The sequence below is a fragment of the Lathamus discolor genome, chromosome 2, assembly GCF_037157495.1.
Source record: "Lathamus discolor isolate bLatDis1 chromosome 2, bLatDis1.hap1, whole genome shotgun sequence".
Taxonomy (NCBI): domain Eukaryota; kingdom Metazoa; phylum Chordata; class Aves; order Psittaciformes; family Psittacidae; genus Lathamus; species Lathamus discolor.
Window position 1 is genome coordinate 86,208,499 of NC_088885.1, and position 19,673 is coordinate 86,228,171.

The 19,673-nt window shown below is 39.6% G+C and overlaps 2 protein-coding genes across 7 annotated transcripts; one reads left to right on the forward strand and one right to left on the reverse strand.

Moving 5' to 3' along the window:
• Positions 1–1,194: 1,194 nt before the first annotated feature.
• CCT5 (chaperonin containing TCP1 subunit 5) lies at positions 1,195–9,351 on the reverse strand. Its single transcript, XM_065667630.1, has 11 exons — positions 9,166–9,351; positions 8,448–8,508; positions 8,194–8,358; positions 7,517–7,715; positions 6,593–6,785; positions 5,511–5,660; positions 5,078–5,197; positions 4,503–4,688; positions 3,389–3,526; positions 2,838–3,018; positions 1,195–1,482 (listed from the first exon to the last, which is right to left on the reverse strand). Exons 1-11 carry the CDS (start codon positions 9,268–9,270, stop codon positions 1,355–1,357), a joined length of 1,626 nt encoding a protein of 541 aa, XP_065523702.1. The 5' UTR covers positions 9,271–9,351; the 3' UTR covers positions 1,195–1,354.
• ATPSCKMT (ATP synthase c subunit lysine N-methyltransferase) lies at positions 9,350–19,251 on the forward strand. Of its 6 annotated transcripts, none has more exons than XM_065667636.1 (5): positions 9,350–9,504; positions 10,127–10,410; positions 12,601–12,738; positions 13,761–13,811; positions 18,499–19,251. In XM_065667636.1, exons 2-5 carry the CDS (start codon positions 10,129–10,131, stop codon positions 18,694–18,696), a joined length of 669 nt encoding a protein of 222 aa, XP_065523708.1. In that variant the 5' UTR covers positions 9,350–9,504; positions 10,127–10,128; the 3' UTR covers positions 18,697–19,251. The 6 variants fall into 6 exon arrangements, with proteins under 6 accessions (XP_065523708.1, XP_065523707.1, XP_065523705.1 ...); XM_065667635.1 differs by lacking the exon at positions 9,350–9,504 and adding an exon at positions 9,511–9,664; XM_065667633.1 differs by lacking the exon at positions 9,350–9,504 and adding an exon at positions 9,511–9,630.
• The last annotated feature ends 422 nt before the right edge of the window (positions 19,252–19,673 follow it).

A 19,673-nucleotide genomic window follows, 5' to 3' on the forward strand; every position in this document is an offset into this window, starting at 1 on the left:
GTAAAATGAGTAAAATGTGAGTAACTGTTTTCTCACTTCCTATCATATGGACAACTTCACTATGAGGTGGAAGAGGTACATTAGTAAAACTGTATGATCCTCTTAAATTCTAGCTACACCCCTTCTCTATTTGTGCTACTGAAGAGAGAGATAGCTGTATGTGAGCTAGTGTGCTTTTAAACTCACAATCACAAACTGACATAGAAATGCCAGACTTCAGCAGCAGTAAACCTGATTTAACTGGGGTTGCCCACAGTAGTGCCTGTAAATTATGCTGATTTAGGAAAAGGCAAAAGAGTAACAACGGAACAGCCAGTACTCATTTTCTAACAATGAAAATATAGCCGGTTATAATGAAGTCCTGGAACACACCCATGATAAAAGTAAAACTTGTTATTTCTATGCTTCTGTCTGTATCAACACCCATTGAAGGATTTTGTTTGACTCAAGTGATATACCATCACAGCATGTAATTATTAGAGCAAGACCTGCTAGCTGAACAGGAACATTTCCTCTGTACTGGTAAGCTCTGAAACTTTAAAATGAAGCATATGTAACATAACACGTTGTGCTGAGTTGGTATTTTCAATAGTTCCCTAGCTTTTGAAATCTGCAGAAAGATTTGCTCATCAGTTCTGGTCTACCACTTTTTCTTGCTAGCAGTTTCACGAGCAAGGCACCTTACTAGTAGATTTTACTCTACCATTCTAAGATAATACCTGGGACTTACCAAGTAAGTGCACTGATCTGCAGTAGAACAGACAGAAGTTTTGGATAAAACCCCACTTGCCTGAATGTGTTTATAGCCCTGAAAAAAACCCTTGCACATAGATCAGGAACAGGGTACTACAACAGAAAAAACGGAGGCAACCAGAAGCATGAAATACAGCTCCCTTAAATCTTCACACTAAATAGATCAAGAATGAAGTTTCAATGTATGAGAATAACTGGAGGCCACAATAAACTTCTACTTGCTTCACCAACGAAGAGAATTTAGATTCTCATCTAAAAATGAGAATCTGTGGGCTTTGCATACAAGCAGCTAATGGAATTAGCTGCAGAAGCAATGAAAAAGAACCCATGCAATTTTATTACAGCATTATCAATGTTTGTTTCCTATACACTCAGTAAGTGTTTTCTATGAATATTCACACCTGTGTAAGGAAATATGCAATGATACTTCTGAAACAAGTCTTGAAACCACCAGCGCTCAATTGTGTTTTATTTCCAACAATTAGCCATTACAGTATCTGAAAGAAAAAGTATCCAAAATAAACAACTGAAGATGAAGCGTCAGACTACTACCATCTTCTCTACTGTGGTGGCCCCCTTAATGTTCTGTGCTTTTCAGCCTTTACTCTTCAGACTCTCCAGGCCTACGGATATCATCAATCTTCAGAATCATTCTAACGACCTGAGTTGCCAGAGAAATCTGCTGTTTCTTCCCAATCAAGGTTTCTATGACATGTTGCTGCTTCATATCTGCCAAAAAGAAGCAGAAGAATTAGATGCTGCCCTGAAAACTAGACATAACATTTAATCTGAGGTAGTAATTTCAATGTAATTGTAAAGACCATTTTAAAATTATTGCTCTTGGCCACCATAGTCGAGAAACAATTTGCACAAACTGGAGCTTTATGTCTGGGATCTTACCAAACATTTTGGAACATGAAGATGCAAAATCTTTTCTTAACTTCTTGACACCACCAAAAGCTTGGCCCTATCCTCTTGACATCCTCCCTTCAGATACTTAAGACACTCATTAACCAGATTACCCCTGAGCCTTCTCTTCTCCAGGCTGAACTGCCCTGACTTCCTCAGCCTTTCTTCAAACAAGAAACTCTCCAGACCCTTAATCATTCTAGTAGCCCTTTGCTGTACTCTCTGCAGGTAACTCCATGTCTCTCTTCAACTGGGGAACCCAGAACTGAACACAGTACTCCAGGTGACGCCTCACCAGGGCAGAGTAGAGAGAGAGAATAACCTGCTTCAACCTGCTGGCAGCACTCCTAATGCAGCCCAGGATACCATTACCCTTCTTGGTTAATTGCTGGCTTATGGACAACTCATTGTCCACCAAGACCTCCAGGGCCCTCTCCTCAGAGCTACTTCACAGCACACGAGCCCCCAGCCTGTACTGGCGCATGGGGTTATTCCTCCACAGGGTCAGGACCCTGACTTTGCCGAACTTTGTTAGGTTTCCCTCTGCCCAACTCTCCAGCCTGTCTATATCCCTCTGAATGACAGCACAGCACTCTGGGATACCAAATGCTCCTCCTGGTTTTGTATAACCAGCAAATCTGTTGAGAAGGCACACTATCTCTTCATCGAAGTCACTAATGATTAAGATAAACAATATGTTGAGAAGGCACACTATCTCTTCATCGAAGTCACTAATGATTAAGATAAACAATATTGGACCCAGTATTGACACTTGGGAAACACCGCTAGTTACAGGCCTCCAATTAGACTCTGCTGCTGATCACAACCGTCTGAGCTATGCCATTCAGCCAGTTTCACCTCTCTGTCCATCCAGCCTGCGCTTCCTGAGCTTGCCTGCAAGGATGTCATGGGAAGACCTGTACCACAGGGTGGTTGAATGATGAACTGCCATAAAATAAAGGTTTTTCAAGCAATTAGACATTTTCTATCTAGTAGACATGCATGTATCTGTCCACCTGCATTCCTACTTATTATGTAAGGGGCAAGAGTTCATAACTGAAGTGACATATATGTTAAAAAACCCTGCCAAAACCACAAAGCAAAGAACACCCCAAGAAACTTTGTGAGAAAGAAAACCCCATTGTGCTCCTCCCTCTTCACATTGCAGTTCTTACCATTTGTTCCTTTCTGCAAGCAATCAATGCCGAGGGCAGGATTGTTTTCTTTCACTTGCCTAGCCCGCACTTCGGTCATTGTCTGTATTGGATTCATACCACTGTTCTCCGAGAGTGCCATGGGAATTACCTCCAGAGCATCTGCAAAAGCTCTCATAGCATACTGTTCCAAAGATGGGCACTAGGGGAAAAGAAACTTAAGTTCCTACAGCTATTCTGAGTAAAAAGGTTAGCAAAAGCTGATTTTCACATTAGCTACAAAATATATGTGATATGCAGATTTTCTTGGAAATAGTATCAACTGAATGAATACCTACTACTTGCAAATTGAAAGCATTTTAAACTGCTCTTATCATAAAAGGAAAAAGGTACTGGGAATGACATTTTACAGAGGAGAAGGAAAACTTTCAGCACTGGTTATCAAAGAAGGTCAGAAAGTTCTATAACGTACATTCTGGAAACTCTGACAGTTTTTTTGGAATCTCTTAAAACAAACCTAATCCTTATTTTCCCTTTATAAATTAAAGGAAGTTGCAACTATTCTTTCTTACCTTATCTGCTGCTTCACTGACTGCCAAGGCACAAGAAATTTCAGCTGCGCCACCACCATATACAATACGATTATCACGAACAAGATTCCGAATGACACACAATGCGTCATGGAGAGATCGCTTTGCTTCTTCAATGATCTGCAATTATAAACCAGCATGTATTTTACAACATGCACAACTGAAAAGTATGAAGATACATTTCCTAACACAGAAGTGGAAATTGCAAATAAATTGTAGGATCTTTTCATGGCTCTAATGCAGCTATGTTAACACTAATTTCCCAACATAAAATGTCAGACATTCAGTGGCAGAGCAGGAATTAAAAACCCCCAACACCTTTTCAGTGTTACTTGTAAAATATGTAAATTCAAGCAACAAATACTTACATAACAAGGTTTTCAATCTTGCCTATTTCCAAGATGCAAAACACATAAACTTAAATGCCAACATTATTTTCAAACTGCAATCTGTGTCAACTCCCAGCTTCAACAGATGTAGGAAGATTTCACAAGTTATGCTAACCTTTAAAGCTGCATTTTTCTTTCTTAAAGAACTCTTCAGACTAGAGGTTATGTTCTTTTCTTCATAAGGTTTTCACCTGGAGTAGGACTTGACTAATAGTAAATGTAATTTAACACTAACACTAAACCAAGAACCAGCTTAAATATGTCAGCATTTAAAGTGGTCTCATTCAGGAGGTGGGGGCTGGTTTGGGATTTTTAATTTTTTTTAACAGGATTAAATCAGAAATTGTATGCCAAATCTATAATAAACCCCAATCTTTTAAAAACAGTAGTATGCCTTTACCCATAAAAGTGACACCCCCCCATGAGAAAAAAGAAATTAGACCATCCACAGGTAAAATTACTTCTCTATTTATGAACTATATGATCTAATAGGAGGAAACAAAATTTTCATTCAAAAACTTAGTACATGAATCTAACAAGTGATTTCTAACGCATACTCATCACTGCCTAAAACCCTCCTCCCCTTCTATTTATCCACACTGCAAGGAAAATTTAGAGAAATACAAGAAGAGCTAACATGGTTTTGGAAGAAACCACACATTCTGCAATGTATGTATAAAACACTTGTAAAAAACCAGGCATCTCACCATTTTATTTCCTCCTCTAATGAAAATGGTCACAGCTCTGGAATTCTGACACTGTTCAATGACAAGCATTCTGTCCTTGGTTGTTCCAAAGGAGATCTCTCTGACAACACCCGCAAAACCCAGTTTCTCTGCTGTGAGTTCACAGAAGCGAGGAACAATGCGGCCTCCAGTTGCAATGGCGATTAACTGAAGTTAAACAACAATCAATTATTTTGAGAAGACTTTTCAATTGCCTTTTTCATAACAAACTAGTGGGAGAGACTCTGTCAAATGCCTAATCCAAAAGGTTATCTTCCCATCACTTCAAAGTATTGCAGGTAATGTCTTGTTTCTGCAAAGAGCAAGACTAAAAAGCAGAAACACTCCTAGCCAATATGCATACACTCCCATTGTAAACCATAATCCCATTCATTGTAGGTTCTTCTCACAGATTCCCTAGTTTTTCTCCAGAACCTACCCATACACATACTTACACAGTTCTACCCAGGAAGCCCAAACTTTTAACTGGTACAGCATGGTACTTAAGAAATGTTTGAGAACTGGTATACAGCTCAATTTTAGAAGATTTTACTTACTTCTATTTCAGCTCCACCAACCCAACGAACAGCAGGCAGCTCATTCTGGAGCAGCAAGTGATTTGCCTCATCATCAAAACCCCACTGGCAAATAGCAAGGTTTGCACCAGTGTCTTTTATCTGAAAGCAACATACAACGTCAATCTCCTGATCAGAACTAACACAGTAAAGAATAACAATCTCTTCATGATTTTAATTCTCCTAATTTTCTCAAAATGCAAGTCCAAAAAAAAAAAAACTATTTGGCATACACAGAGTTCAAGTTAATTTCAAACTAGTGTGGTATCTTTCTTATGTCACCTTAACTTTTATTATTCTTGGTTGGATGTTGCCTCCTATCAGGATTATTAGCTCATTTCCAGAAATACAACACTGCACTATGCTATTTTGTGTGAGAGTCATGAAAATGTAGAAAACAGAGGAACAATCTTACTTGTTTCACCATCTCTTCAAACTTCTCCTTTTCGTATTTCTGCAGTGCCTTGTAATCTTCCACAGATGTGACATCAAGCTTATGCTTGGTTTTAGGCTTAGGTGGTTCGAATGGACAAGTAAGGATTGCAATTTTAGCATCTTTAAGCTCCTGTATAATTAAAGAAAAACCCACAAAAACAAAATGGAATAAAAAAAAAAGTTGAGTTTTGACCTCAGTAACACCTCTGCCTTGTATCTGAGAAACATACAGACATGTATAAAAACACAGGGATAAGAGGAAACTCAAGGATCATTTGACTTACTCTAAACTGAAACTAACTACACCTAAATAATTCTTTCAGAAGTCTCTAACCCACCTAGAACAAATTCCACAGCTTAGACACTGTTTAAGCCCATAACCATCTCTACCACTGATGTCTTTTTATCATTAAAAAAATACATATAGAAAAAATCTTCTGTGAAACTATTATTTGCCCAATCCACTGTGACTACTAGAAGTACTACATACTCATCTTCACAGCCACCTTTTATGTATGACTGATATTATGTATCGTCCTTTTCATAGGATAAACAGTATCAACTACTAGAAAAGTATTTTAGAATAGTAAAAAATTTAAATTGCATCCTTTGTTCTTGAAGTATGCTGCACAGACTTGGAGACCTTACCTACACCAAATATAATAGAAGGAGAGCTTCCTGTTCCAAACAGGACAATATGGCAACTCGTAAAGCTTAAGAAGCATTTCTTGATACTAAGTTGCATTAAGCATCTCAAGCATATTACACATTACGGATGATTATTTCTGCTTCAAAACAGAATTGTGCACCTGTCCTCACTTGGCCACACAGTGATCCCTCCTGCCATCATTTCTGAAGACTGTTCTAAAATTCTGCCTTGGTCTCTTCCAACACAAAGAATGTAATGCTCCTCTCCCCTTCCTCTGTTGATATATGGTTGAAAAAACAAGCCAAACTGCAGCACTGTTTAAATACTTAAGAAATGCTAGGACAGCATTTGAAGTGAGCTAGACAATGTTATTTGAGCATTACAGATGAGATGCAAACAGGGATATTACTTACTTTAGGCATCTGAGGATGACTGAAATCTTTATCCACAATCACTCCTTTAACCAACTGTGTATCTTCCAGTCTACCACCCACTTTGCCTTGTACTTTGATTAGCTCAAAATCAACATCTCTACGTTCCATATCTGCTACTGTCAGTACAGCATTTACAGCAATTTCTGCCATTTGTCTGTGACAGCGGTTAACTCTAGGTTTTAAAAAAAAACATAAAGTTGCATTATGTTTCCACAGTTTGGAAGAAAAAAAGCTATTTTATCAATCTTGAACAGAAAAACTACCACTATAGCTAACAACTTTTGTACAGAACAGGGGGTCCTGCTTGTTTGTTCACAGAAACAAAGGTGCTAAATATGGCAGAAAACAACACACAGCATGATTTGTCTAAGTAGTCTTTGCAGACATAGTCTCAAAATACATACTTGAAAGAAGCAAGGAGAATTTGTTAAGAAACCTTCAAGTCACAGAAAACACTAAACTACTATTAAAAAGACAGCTCTGCAAAGCGCTTATAATGTGTGAATTTATATACACTTAGAACCTATAAAGAAATATGCAGTTATAGAACAATCTAACAAACTTTTTTTTTTAGTATTAGGAAAAAACCAAAACCAACCTTTGAAATGTAACACACAATTATTTTTAAGAGGTCTGCACTACTCTTGGAATTTGCTATGATGAAGAAATCTGGAGTTATCAGGTTAGAATTAAATTAATTTTGCACTCTTTAGCCACAAAGAATTGTCCTTTTAGAGAAAAAGCCCAATTTTTTATCCTGAGACACAAGTCTATTGAGAAATTAGCCTTCAGCAGCCACTCCAATAATTCAAACAATTTAATAAACCATCAAACCACCAGGGTTTCACCTTTCAGGCGTTTTTAATGAAACTGATACATTTTTCTGAAGTTTGTGTGACTTACACTTTAGAGCCTAAGGTTGTCTTTGCTGTCTGGATCAGTGGTTCAATGTTCTGTGGATCAACTGTAAAGCTGTCACTGATTTTGTCTAGATGCTCAATGGCAATACGAGCTGCCTGCTCATAACCGTCTGCTATTCTGATGGGGTGAATACCACGATCCAGCAATTGCTCAGCCTGTTCCAATAAGGCTCCAGCCAGAACTATAAAACAAAATTTTACAGTAACATTTACTCTTCCACATGTCCCAGCATCAGCTTTAATACATTATCAAAAGATTCAAGAGTACACCTTCTAATTTTTACTGTAGTATTTTAACAGTTCAAGCTTTCCTGAATGACAAAATAACCCTAAACAACCCCAGACTTGCTTTGCTTAGAAAGAAAACTGCATGCTCTTAGACCAAAAAGCCACATGGCCATCACAGCAGGACAGACAGAAGGTTATGGAAGAAAACCATGAAGAAAAAATTTTGAAAGTACAAAGAGGACATCAACTTAAAATGTAATCACAAAAGTCTTTCTTATCACAAGGCTTCTAATACAAGAACTGAAATAGTAAATATTCTAAGAATGTGCGAAAGAAAGGTTGTTGTTACTTCACATAAAGTTTCTTAAAATAACTAAACAAGCTTGATGTTAAAGCTGGAAAAGCTAAGTTAAATTTAAAACCTTGTCTTACCAACAACTCCAGTGGTTCCATCCCCAATCTCATCATCTTGAGACTTAGACAGCTCCACCATAAGTTTGGCTATCTGGTGGTCCACATCCATCATATTCAGGATGGTAGCACCATCATTTGTCACAGTCACCTCCCCATCTTTGTCCACCATCATTTTATCCAAGCCTAAAAATATATTCACAGCATGAAAGAAAAATCTAGAAAACCCCCACAAAAAAAAAAAAAAGAAAAGGAATCATTAAAATTATTATTACCATTGGGCCCAAGGGATGTTCTCAGAGTACTTGCTACAGCCTTTGCTGCCATTATGTGAGACTATAAAACAAAGGAGAAAGTAAGTCAAATCATTATTCCGCATCCCAAAATCATAATATTAAGCTGAGAAAAACATAACAATAAGCTGCTAACACAGATTTTGTAATTTAACTGACATAAGCTAATTACGACTGAAAAAAGTCAATATGAGTATTGCTTTTACGTCAGAAACATTTTCTGTGCCTTTTCTTGCACTACTTGCACATGCACATGCACCGCTATAGCTTGCCAAAGGAGGCAGCACGACAGCCCCGAAGCTTAAAAGGGTGAAACAACAGAAAAAAGCAACACAAGCTTCAGACCTTCAGACAGGGGAAAAAAGGGGGATCTAAAGAAGGAGGCTGCGAGGAGCCTCCCTGCCCGCCGCGCCCAGAAGGCGCTGGGAGGGGCGCGCCGAAACTACAGGGGAAAGGACCCCCCGCAGCCCTCATACACCTCATGCCGCGGGTGGCGGAGGCGCAGCCCCGGGGCAATGCCTTCTCTGCCCCCGTCCCCATCCCTCCCTCACCTGCGGGCCCAGGTGCGCCTGACGCGAGAGCGAAGACAAGAGTCGCACCGCCTCGCCCCATTAAGCTCCATCCTCCCACTGAGGCCTAACGGCAGCATGGCGCGGCGCCCCGCGAGGAGCGGGCGGATCGGCGGCCCCAGCCAGCTCACCTTAAGCGCCTCGAGCCCCATAAGGCGCGTCTTCCGTTCCTGATCCTTGAGGATGAGGAAAGGGCGCCCATACTCATCAAACGCCAAAGTCCCCATGGCCGACATGGCTGCAGCCCCTCCTGCGGGTCCCACACACCGGGCAAGCACGACCCGGACGCCGCCACGCCGTGACGCAGCACGCTGCTCCGCGCCTGCGCAGCCGGCAGCTGCGAGACGTATTTGGCGGGCGAGACTTATATGGCGCCTCCAGCGGACCTTCTGGAAGCGTTCAGAACGGGAGTGCCCGCGGCCGCCTTCCCCAGATGCGAGAAGGGGCGGGGAGGAGATATACTGTATGAGGTAGAATACGGGAGCCAAGCGCGGTGGCAGCGAGCGGCACCGGGTGGCACCGTTACCGTGAAGTGGTAGGGTCAGACACGCGGCGGAAGAGTGCGCTCCGTTCCTCTGTGAGGCGCCATCAGAAAGGTTTCGGTCCCTCTTACCCCCGCGTGGCGAAGTGGTATTGCCCTCCCCTATAAATATGGCCGGCTAAGACCGGACGCTTGTCGGTGTTGTGGGGGTGGTGGGGTGGTGGTTGGTGGAGGGGGCGGTTGTGCTATGGAGAAAAGTTACTCCTGGGGAAAAAACTGTAACTACTCTGGGACGCTTGGGTTAGCGGCCTCCCGGCTGTCTGTGGCGGGGAGGTCTTTCCTCACGCCGTCCCTGAGCTGTTCTGGGGTGCGCTGCTGCCCGGCCGGGTGGGGGGAACTATGGGCTTACATGGAAACTGGTTTTGTAGCTGGAAAAATAACGCTTTAGCCTCAAAAAAGTAGTAATAGTAATGTTTTCCGTAGAGCCTTGGCATCACCCAAGGGGGTGTAAGTTGTTTTGGTTTTTTTCCTCTCCTGGTATCCTAGTACTGCTTTGTCTTAAGTACATAATAAAGCTATTAAAGAAATTACTCTTTCATGTTTCTCTCTAGGTATGATGTTCAAGGTGGTAGCAAATGAGAGCTATGCAGCCCCCCCCCAGGGCGACTGCAAGGGTGCATCAAGAGGGAGGAGCTGGGGGCTGATGGTCACCGCTGCTGTTGGTGGGACCTTAGTGGCTCTCTATGCTGTGGTCGTCCCCTTCGTGACCCCGGCTCTGAGGAAAGTGTGCCTGCCCTTTGTTCCTGCAACTTCCACCCAGATCCAGAATGTGCTGAGAATGTTAGAAAACAGAAGTGGCTCGCTAGTTGACATTGGTAGCGGGGATGGCCGTATTGTAAGTCATGGGCATCGCTTTCCTTGTATATTGCCTTCCAGAGAAATGTCAGATGTTCCAGCCATGGCTGATGTTGTTTTCTCATATTTATGAATGTCTTGTCATCCAGTGTTTTTGTCTGAGCCTTAGAAAAAGGCTCAGAGCTGAGAAGGGTTTATGTTCAGTTTAGGGGAGTAAGCAGTGTTTTTTACTCCAGTCTTGCCTGCAGCTTGATGACGCAGTGTATAAAATGATGAACTCATGCTGTTGGCTTGAAGGGATTGCTTTGAATTCGTGTGAAAAGATGCAGTGGAAGTATTGATATTGTGATTGTCAAAGAGCTGTGATTCCACCCAAGTTTATAGCTGCAGCATGTGAAGTTTTGAGATTAAATAGCACTGTGCTTTTGGAGCTGCAGCTCTATGCTTATTGTATAAAGGTGACAGAGGAACGAAGAATGAGAAATGAGCAGTGGATTACATAAATAACAATCCTGGTATCACTAGTACTGTAGTCTTCACACCTTTGTGCAATGCCAGCAGCCCTGCTACAAAAATGATGTGAAACTAGAAGAATTCCCAAGAGAAATGGTGAGAATCACTAAAGTCAAAGCAATACTGTGCTTCCAGGACATTGTCTGAACTCTGATTCGGAAAAGTGGTGGTGAGGCTGTAGTAGAGAATGGTGTCTTTTTTTTGTAGTTGTGATGTTTTGTGAACCATAGCCATCTGTTTCAAGTCAGGTTTAGTAACAGGATGGTGCATGAAGTGGGTTTTTGATGGAATTAAGTTCTTGAATGCTGCCTTCATCCATAGTTCATGTGAATGAATCAACCGTTTCTCAACACTAAAAAAAACTTGATTTGGAAATCCAAATCTGTTAAAGTGGCTTAGAAGGAATTGTGCCCAAGTAGGAAATGGAGAAAAGCATGTAGGTATGTGAGCTGAAGTTTTTGATGCCCTCTCTTCTCAGCAGTCTGACTTGACACTCACGTGAGGCATCTAATTAAATAGGCACTCCATGTTTAATTCTGATTTTTATATGTATATATTTATTTGTGTTTGTGTGCTTCAATGGAGTCTGAAAACTGCTTGGAGAGGCCTAAAATTGAATACTTGGTGTTGCCTTAATTTGTCCTAAAAAAAGCTGACCTTCTGTTCAGGAGTTTTTAAATAGTTGGTGCTTCGGTGTGATCAATGGATAAATATGACCACATTTTTATTTCCAAGCTTGGTAAGAATGTCAGATTTTTCTAGTGTATTTGCATGTGCTGTGTGCATGATGAAAGATGTGCTATTTTAATAGTGTGAAACACACTGTCCAGGTAATGCTGTTTGAGATGTGTACTTACCGATTGCACCTTGTTTGTTCAGTAATTTGTAGTTCATCAGGCTTCTCTTGGTGAGAATCTGGCAGTAGCCTTTTAAATTATGACTTAAGTCTTAATTCTAGATACTGGTGATGCTTCTATGAGAATAGAAACTTCTTCTAAAATCTCAATAGGTTTTGATCTTGTTTGAAGAAGCTTGCAATACAGCTTAACAATTCTAAATTTTAGTGTCTAATTTAGAGGAATATCTTTAAAAATCTCTTTATCTGAATTACCTTTTGCCTTTTAAAATGTTATATGAAGCTTAGAAGTGGATGAAAGCTCTGCTATGAGATTTATATGTGGGTTTCTTTTTCAGTTTTTTTTTTATCCTACATTTAAATTCTCACCTCTTTTTTAAATGTAGGTCAGCAGTTTATTTTCATGCTCTTTCTATTGGTGGGTCATCTTGTCTCAAATTCAGGTGTCTCTCAAGTGCCAACCCATCACTGCTTTTCAAATAAGTTAAGTAGTCTCATTTTGAGCTTTTCTGCTTATTTCACTGTTCTCTCTACTGCCAATTTCAGTATTCCAACTCCAAGGCAGTGTCATGAATATGTTAAATTAAACTCTTACGCGAATCATAGACATACTACAGGCTTATAGCTTTGCCCTGTGAATGTTTAAGTGGTTCATTTTATTCATGTGAATATTAATTTCAATGGGACTAGTCAGAACACTAAAATGTAGTTTGAGGTTTTGTTTGCTATACTGTTAATCTCTTGGGAATTAAAATCTGTATGAAATACAAAAGTGCATTCCTTTGATTTATATTGTAAATAAAACTATGTGTGAATACACTTTCTCTGCTTCTAAATGAAGATTTACTTTCTTCCTTGTAGGTGATAGCAGCTGCAAAAATGGGTTTCAAAGCTGTTGGTTATGAATTAAATCCCTGGCTAGTCTGGTACTCCAGATACCGTGCCTGGAGAGATGGGGTACATCACAACACCAGATTTTATATTTCAGACTTATGGAAGGTAGGTGGTGAAATGCATAAGAATAAATCTGGGCTATTTGAGAGATTTCAATAATTTAGAAATACTTTCTTGAAAGAACCAGAAATACTGACTGGCCACAAGATGCTGTATTGGCCTTTGAGAAAAGTACTTGAGCCTGTAGAAACTAAACTCAGAGCACAGTTAGCTTCTCTGCTGGTTTTGTGCTTTGGTGAAGTGCTGTCCTTTTTCAGTACAGACTCCTTGAACGTACTATGGTATGATTGTGCCTGGTGACTGATGTGGGGTGCTGTAATGTAAGATGTTGCTGACCCCACAGTATCAGCTCTCAGCAATAAGACTTTATTCATCTAATGTGTGAGATCACAGTCTCACCTGACATTTCATTAGATGTGTGTCCTTTTCTAGCTGTGTAGTGTGTTACCTGGTCTTGAGTGTTGCTTTAAGGTAACTTACTTACATGTGACTGAGATTTTTTTCACAATTTACAGTCATTTGAGTCACAATTGCTTTTTCAATGTGGTGTGCCTTCTTGGGTCATGTTTATGTGGGCCTCTCCCAAGTGGATAGTAGGAATTTGGAGGAAAAGTGTTAACGTATTATTTTTCCTTTTTTCAGAAGGGAGCATAGGAAAACTTCATGGCACTGAGTGGGAGAACTCGGGCATTGGAATGCTTGTCAAGTTCTTGTAGCTAGCTAACATTTAACAATGAGGGGTGGGCAAACCTAAAACATAAATCATTTTAACATACAGGAGCTGCGGAAAAAGTCAGCCATGAGTAAAATAATTTTCTAAATTAATACTTTCTGTGCTACTAGACATAGTTGTATTCTTGGCCAGGCAGTAAAAGTTTTTTGCTGTTCAGCAATATAAAGCTGTCTATTTAAAATTTGCGTGATGAAAAGTTGATACAGGATATTCTTTCTAATTTTTGGTCTAAATCCCTGGTGAAAGGAGTGCAGCTGCAGGGCAAAGAATGGTGAGAGCTTCTCCAAATACAAACGCCATTTTCATCAAGACTTGTTTTCAAATTTTATTTTAGGTTTCTTTTTCCTGTTATACAAATGTCGTTGTTTTTGGGGTGCCTCAAATGGTAAGTTTTTTTGCATTGTTTAATTATTTTAATACTGAGGCATTCAGTGTTAGTACGTTTATCTGCAAAATGAAGCAGCCTGTAAAATGTCAAAGGTAGTTAGTAGTAATATTTTGATATTTCATTGCTGCTTGCTAATGTCTGTGATAAAACCTGATAAAACTTGTGACTGCATGCAGACTGGAGCTCTGAAAATAGGCATGTTTTCTTAAGGAGTATTTTCTGTCCACTAGTTCATAACCAAAATGAAAACCGATATTCTCAAGTTGTTTGGAGGGAAGGTGATAGATTGATTCTTGACAAATTTAGTTTTTTGTACTGAAAAAATGAGGAGTTTGCAGGGAGATAATGGAATAGGATATTGGTAAACTTATAGGATATAAGTTTAGAAATATTTCAGGTATAATTGCTTAGAGAACAAATCCACAAATTCTTTGCCTTTTAGGAAGGCTTTATAAGCCTATGTTCGTTGTATCTCTGGGGAAAAAGTATTCTTCAGAACCGGTGTAGTAACTGAGTTGCAGTGACTGCTTTACTAATATATTTGATAAATTTGGTCAAATGATGTAGGTTTTTTGTTTTGGTTTTCTGTAAAAGAGGAAAATTTCTTAAGTATTTAAAATATTCTTGGTACTTTGATTTATTACTGAAATCTTGTATATAGGTTGAATGCAGATGCAGGAATGAAACAGAAGTATCCTATAAATGTTTTTGTGTTGCTTCTTCCTCTGCTAAGGCAAATGTGGGATGAAATGAGTGAAGAATTTTATGCTATACTGTACAATGTACACTGATAATATTTCTGTAGTAGTAACACAAAGATGCAACAAGAAGCATAATAAAGCTTCGCTATTCTGTTTTTTCTTTAACAGCATTGGAATTAAGATACATACTTCAGATTTAAATCGTAACACATGATGGAAACTGAAGTGAAAATAGTTATTTTTCTTTTTCTCTGCTTTTGTGGTGGCATATTAGTGGGAATTGTTACATTACTTGTGCTACAGATGTTGCCAAGTTTGGATGTTAGGTACTCTCTAGCTTGAGTTCCGGGAGGGGGCAGTATAAATATTTGAATTTGCAATCAGAAGTTCTGCAGTTCCACTGAGGGGAATAGTGCAGGTGAAGAAGGAGATTTCACTAAACTAGAAATAAACAAGTGCCCTGGGAAAATGTGAGTAAACCCATCAGAAATACTGGCTTAACTTTAAATGTAATAGTATAAAGTGGGATAAATTAGTAACAGCTATGACAGAAAGAGTAGCTGTAGGGCTCAGAATAACTTCACTAAGTTCAGTAAACACTGGGCTAAATTCTTCCAATAAAAATACTGTCATAAATGTGATAGATCCAAACATATGAACTGCTGCATTTCCTGAGTGTTTGTTTGCTCATGATCCCCTTTAAATTTACTTTAGAAGTCGTCAATGCTTAGCTTCCTGAATGATTAAATTGATTTTCTAGAACCTTTAATGCTTTTTTTAGTTTTTACTGAGGGCAAAAGATCTTTTCAGCTTTTTAATAATACTGCTCTGATTTCATGCTGTCAAGCAGTGCTTTTATTACATATCCAAGATTTGCTTACAGAATGTAGAGCTACTGATCGTCAGAGAAAACTAAGACCTCTCTTGTTCTTGCAAATGTGTGGGGAAAGGGGGGCTTATGAGTAATTGCAGGGGCTTCTACTTGCTCAGGGTGGGATGAAAGAAATCTTACCAGGTGTGCATGTTCTCAGGTTCTCTGTATTTTAACTGATTATATATTGTGCAAAAGGTTTAGTAAGCTGTATATCTATGTAGACATACAAAAAGCCCCCCAACCTGGCTTGGTAAAAGATATAGTATGATTATAACACCTAATGTTACTGCTAGATTTAGTTTAAAAACTAGTTTGACTGTTTAGTTCAAGGGTATGGTTCTTTTTTGCCTGAGCTATTAATGATGTTTTATAATTTGAGCTAATATAGACCTACAGTGTCACTAATTTTTATAATTACTCATTAAAAAATAGGCTCTATCTGTATTTGTAATTTCTGTAATAATTTAGTCCTTCCTTTTCTGGAGTCTCAGCTTGGTTTGAGATTCCAAAGTGGGCTTATTTTTCTAGTTTATTTAAGTGCAGTAGCAAAAATGTTCTAAAGTATTTGCTGTATGGATTAAATCGGAGCATAGAATGCTCAAAAATATCCAGAGGTAACTCTCTGATGTATTTGATCTGTGACTATAATTTTCCTAAGATATTTCATTGTAAGCTTAAATGTAGCTATAATAGGATGTTACATCAAAGGCATGCTGTGTGTGTATATGATAGTGGAAGCTGTCTTCAGCCTTGGGAAATACATTTGCTTCAGTCAGTCTTGTTTTCTAATAATGTTCTGTTGCCTTTTTTTTTTTCCTTTTGGTGAAATTTTCATATGTTTTATGTCCTTTGTGACTTATATTGATTTGTATTTGTAAATCATTGCTGTCCTTTTAACCTTTTGGTATCATGACGTAACATTTAGATATCAAGTAAGTAGACTTTTATATGTAATAGAGGTAACCTGTGCAGCTTGCTGCTGTTATTACTCCCTGAGATAGATAGAGTATGTAAGAAATAAAGGAATTCCAAATGGATGTGCACTGATCAGATAAAATGTCGCGTCAAATTTTTCCAAAGGACAAAAATGGCTAAATCTATCAAGTTTTCCCTCTTTTTTTTTTTCTCCCCCCCTTTTTTTTTTTCTCTTTTCTTGCTCCCCCATGCCCACCCCCCCACCCATATCAGTATCTAGGATGTGCAAGAGATTTCTCTGAAGTCTAGATGTGTTAATTCATTTCTCATTTAATCCATAGCAGAATTTGCAAAATAATTACTGGAAACAGAGTATCTGACGGGGATGGGTGTTTCTCTTTGAAAGAGTAGTGATATTTCCTTTGACTTTTGTATCTGCTCAATTTTTGCAGATTGAGGAAAGTTAGACTGCAGGTCTTTAACCAGAAGGAGTTGTGTAGTGGTATTTTGACACAGTCCCCCACAGCATCATTGCATCCTTCTTTCTGAATTGGAAAGGTATGGATTTGGTGGATGGACTCTTCAGTGGATAGGGTATTGGTTGGGTGGTAGCATCCACAGGATAGTGGTCAACAGCTCAGTGTTCAGATGGAGATCAGTCATGACTGATATCCCTCAGGAGCCCTTATTAGAACCAGTACTGTTTAATATCTTTATCAGTGACACAGGCAGTGGGATCAAGTGCACCCTCAGCAAGTTTGCAGATACCACCAAGCTGAGTGGTGCAGTTGACACACCTGGGGTGTGGGATGCCATCCAGAGGGACCTGGACAAGCTCAGTAACTGGGCCCATGTGAACCTCAAGAGGTTCAACAAGGCCTAGTGCAATATCCTGCACGTGGGTTGGGGCAATCCTCAGTATCAATAGAGGCTGGGGATGAAGGGATTGAGAGCCCTTCCGGAAGCACCTGGGGGTACTGATGCATACTATGCTGACAGTGTGTGCTTATAGCCCAGAAACCCAACTGTATGCTGGGCCACATCAAAAAGTGTGACCAGCAGGTTGAGGGAGGTTATTTTCCACCTCTTCTGTGCTCTGGTGAGATCCCAACCTGGAATACTGTGTCCAGCTCTGAGACCCGCTCGAGTGAGTCCAGAGGAGGGCCACAAAGATGATCAGAGGGATGGAACGCCTCTCCTGCAAAGAAAGGCTGAGAGAATTGGGGTTGTTTAGCCTGGAGAAGGGAAGGGTCCAGGGAGATGTTACAGTAGCCTTCCATTACCTAAAAGGGGTTTATAAGAAAGATGGGGACAAAGTTTTTAATAGGGAATGTAGTGATAGGACAAGGGGTAATGTCTTTAAACTGAAATAAGGTAGATTTAGATTAGATATGAGGAATAATTGTTTTGCAGTGAGGGTGGTGAAACACTGGAACAGGTTCCCAAGAGAGGTGGTAGATGCGCTTGGAGACATTCAAGGCAAGGCTGGATGTGGTTCTGAGCAACCTGATGTAGCTGAAGATGTCCCTGCTCATGGCAAGGTGATCGGAACTACATAACCACTAAAGGTCCCTTCCAGCTAAACCATCCTATGATTCTATATGCTGTTTCATGCAGTGCAGCAATTTACATGCATATATTAGCAGGCTGGACCCTACAAAGTTCAAGTTCGATAGTATTTAACATGCCAGTACTTTACATACAGTGGCAGCAGTATATTTGCTTAGGGTTGTTGGCTGTGTAACATTTTGAGTGTCCTAGGATATGTCTTGGGGTGAGACTGGAAACTACAAGATGCATTGGCCTTTGAGTATCACATAAAAGTTCATGTGACTTGGGGTATCATAAATTCTCTCTACAGAGAATCCCACTGAAGAGAATGATAAATTGGGACATGCAAAGTCTTTTCTTAATGTGTGGTTATCTAAGGGCTTATTTATGGGGTTTTGACTGAATTTTTAGAACTTAGAGCTACAGTTTTCTTGACTTGCCAATCAAGGCACAGTAACCATTTTCTAGTTTGATATTCTTTGTCAGTGCATCAAAGGCAAAATCTATGTCATGAATACTTTCCTACATTTCTTTTCCAAAAATTTTTCAAACCTTGGACTTCTCTTAAATACTTGAACTAGATTCTAAAGAGAATGGTTCTGGTTTTTACTGCTTCTGAAAGCTTTTCCTTGTCATTCAACAGATGCCACAGTTGGAGAAGAAGCTGGAAGAAGAACTGGAATGTAATGCCAGAATCATTGCCTGTCGTTTTCCTTTCCCTTGCTGGATCCCAGATCATACTACTGGAGAGGGAATAGACACTGTGTGGGCCTATGATTTGAAACATTCCAGAGGATGTGAAACAAAAAGATTGGAAATTTCACCAGAGACACAGTCCTAAAAATCTGATTTGTTTTTGAGCTGAAATTTCTGGCTTTGAGTTCACCTTTTAAAGAGTGAACAGAGCCCCAGGATATGGAGATATATAGTTACTAAAATAAATGAAATGCACGGGGTATCTGAAAGCAGGCAGAGGTTTGTGAAAGGTGTAGCTAAGTGGCTTAATGTAGTTAGTAAAAATTAAGAAAACGTTTTATAAGAATTGGGCAACTTTAGCATGGAAAATGGGATAAAACACGGTTCACTGATGTTAACGGGAATGTATGTACTAGTTAAGATTCTCAGATTGATGAACTAAATGTGTGCATTCTTTTTGAGCCTATGTGGCTTTTGTTACTGGTGTTGAAAGCGGTGTGCAAATGGCTTCTAAAATGAGCCGTGGTTCCCAAATGTCCATTATGTGTGCTGAGTAGGCATAAAGCTGAATACATCAAACTGATGCAGATTGAGTGTGATTATGATACCGATGTTTTGCACCTCAGCCTTGAATGTGTATTTTTTTGAAGTTGAATATGACGCAAGCAAATACAACGAGTTGCTTGTTCATTAACACAAATGCAGCCCTTGATGTGTTTTTATTTAACTTGTGAAGACAAAACTACAGAAGTGTCTTACTGAACACTTGCTGGTATAAGACTTTGCAAGTAACCATAATTTTTCCTAACCTCTCTGATTTAGGAAGGGTTTCAGAAGTCACCTACTTGGCAGTGAAGTTTCACCACTTTCGTGTGTTCAAACCTTGGATAAAGTATGGGTAGGAGCTGCTTACTTGAATGGGTCATAGAGACTGTCTCTGATTTTAGGGATAGTTGGTCTGGTTCACTTGGTTAAATCTGATTAGACCTCATTAATTTCTAGTGAAATGGGAAGGGAGATTTTCAGTCAGGCTTCTTTTATGCTTTACTTTTCTATGCCATCTGATGAGATCTCAGAAACCCATGGCATCGCTGCATGGCTTTTTCTTGGAAGGCGAGGCAA

Excerpts from the sequence above, each read along its gene's own strand:
- CCT5 (XM_065667630.1), bottom strand. The coding sequence starts at position 9,270 with ATGTCGGCCATGGGGACTTTGGCGTTTGATGAGTATGGGCGCCCTTTC. Across the intron at positions 4,689-5,077 it reads TTGGTGGAGCTGAAATAGAA|TTAATCGCCATTGCAACTGG; the intron begins GTAAGTAAAATC and ends GTTTAACTTCAG. Across the intron at positions 3,527-4,502 it reads TTAGAGGAGGAAATAAAATG|ATCATTGAAGAAGCAAAGCG; the intron begins GTGAGATGCCTG and ends TTATAATTGCAG.
- ATPSCKMT (XM_065667631.1), top strand. The coding sequence starts at position 9,986 with ATGTTTTCCGTAGAGCCTTGGCATCACCCAAGGGGGT. Across the intron at positions 12,739-13,760 it reads ATATTTCAGACTTATGGAAG|GTTTCTTTTTCCTGTTATAC; the intron begins GTAGGTGGTGAA and ends ATTTTATTTTAG. Across the intron at positions 13,812-18,498 it reads TTTTTGGGGTGCCTCAAATG|ATGCCACAGTTGGAGAAGAA; the intron begins GTAAGTTTTTTT and ends GTCATTCAACAG.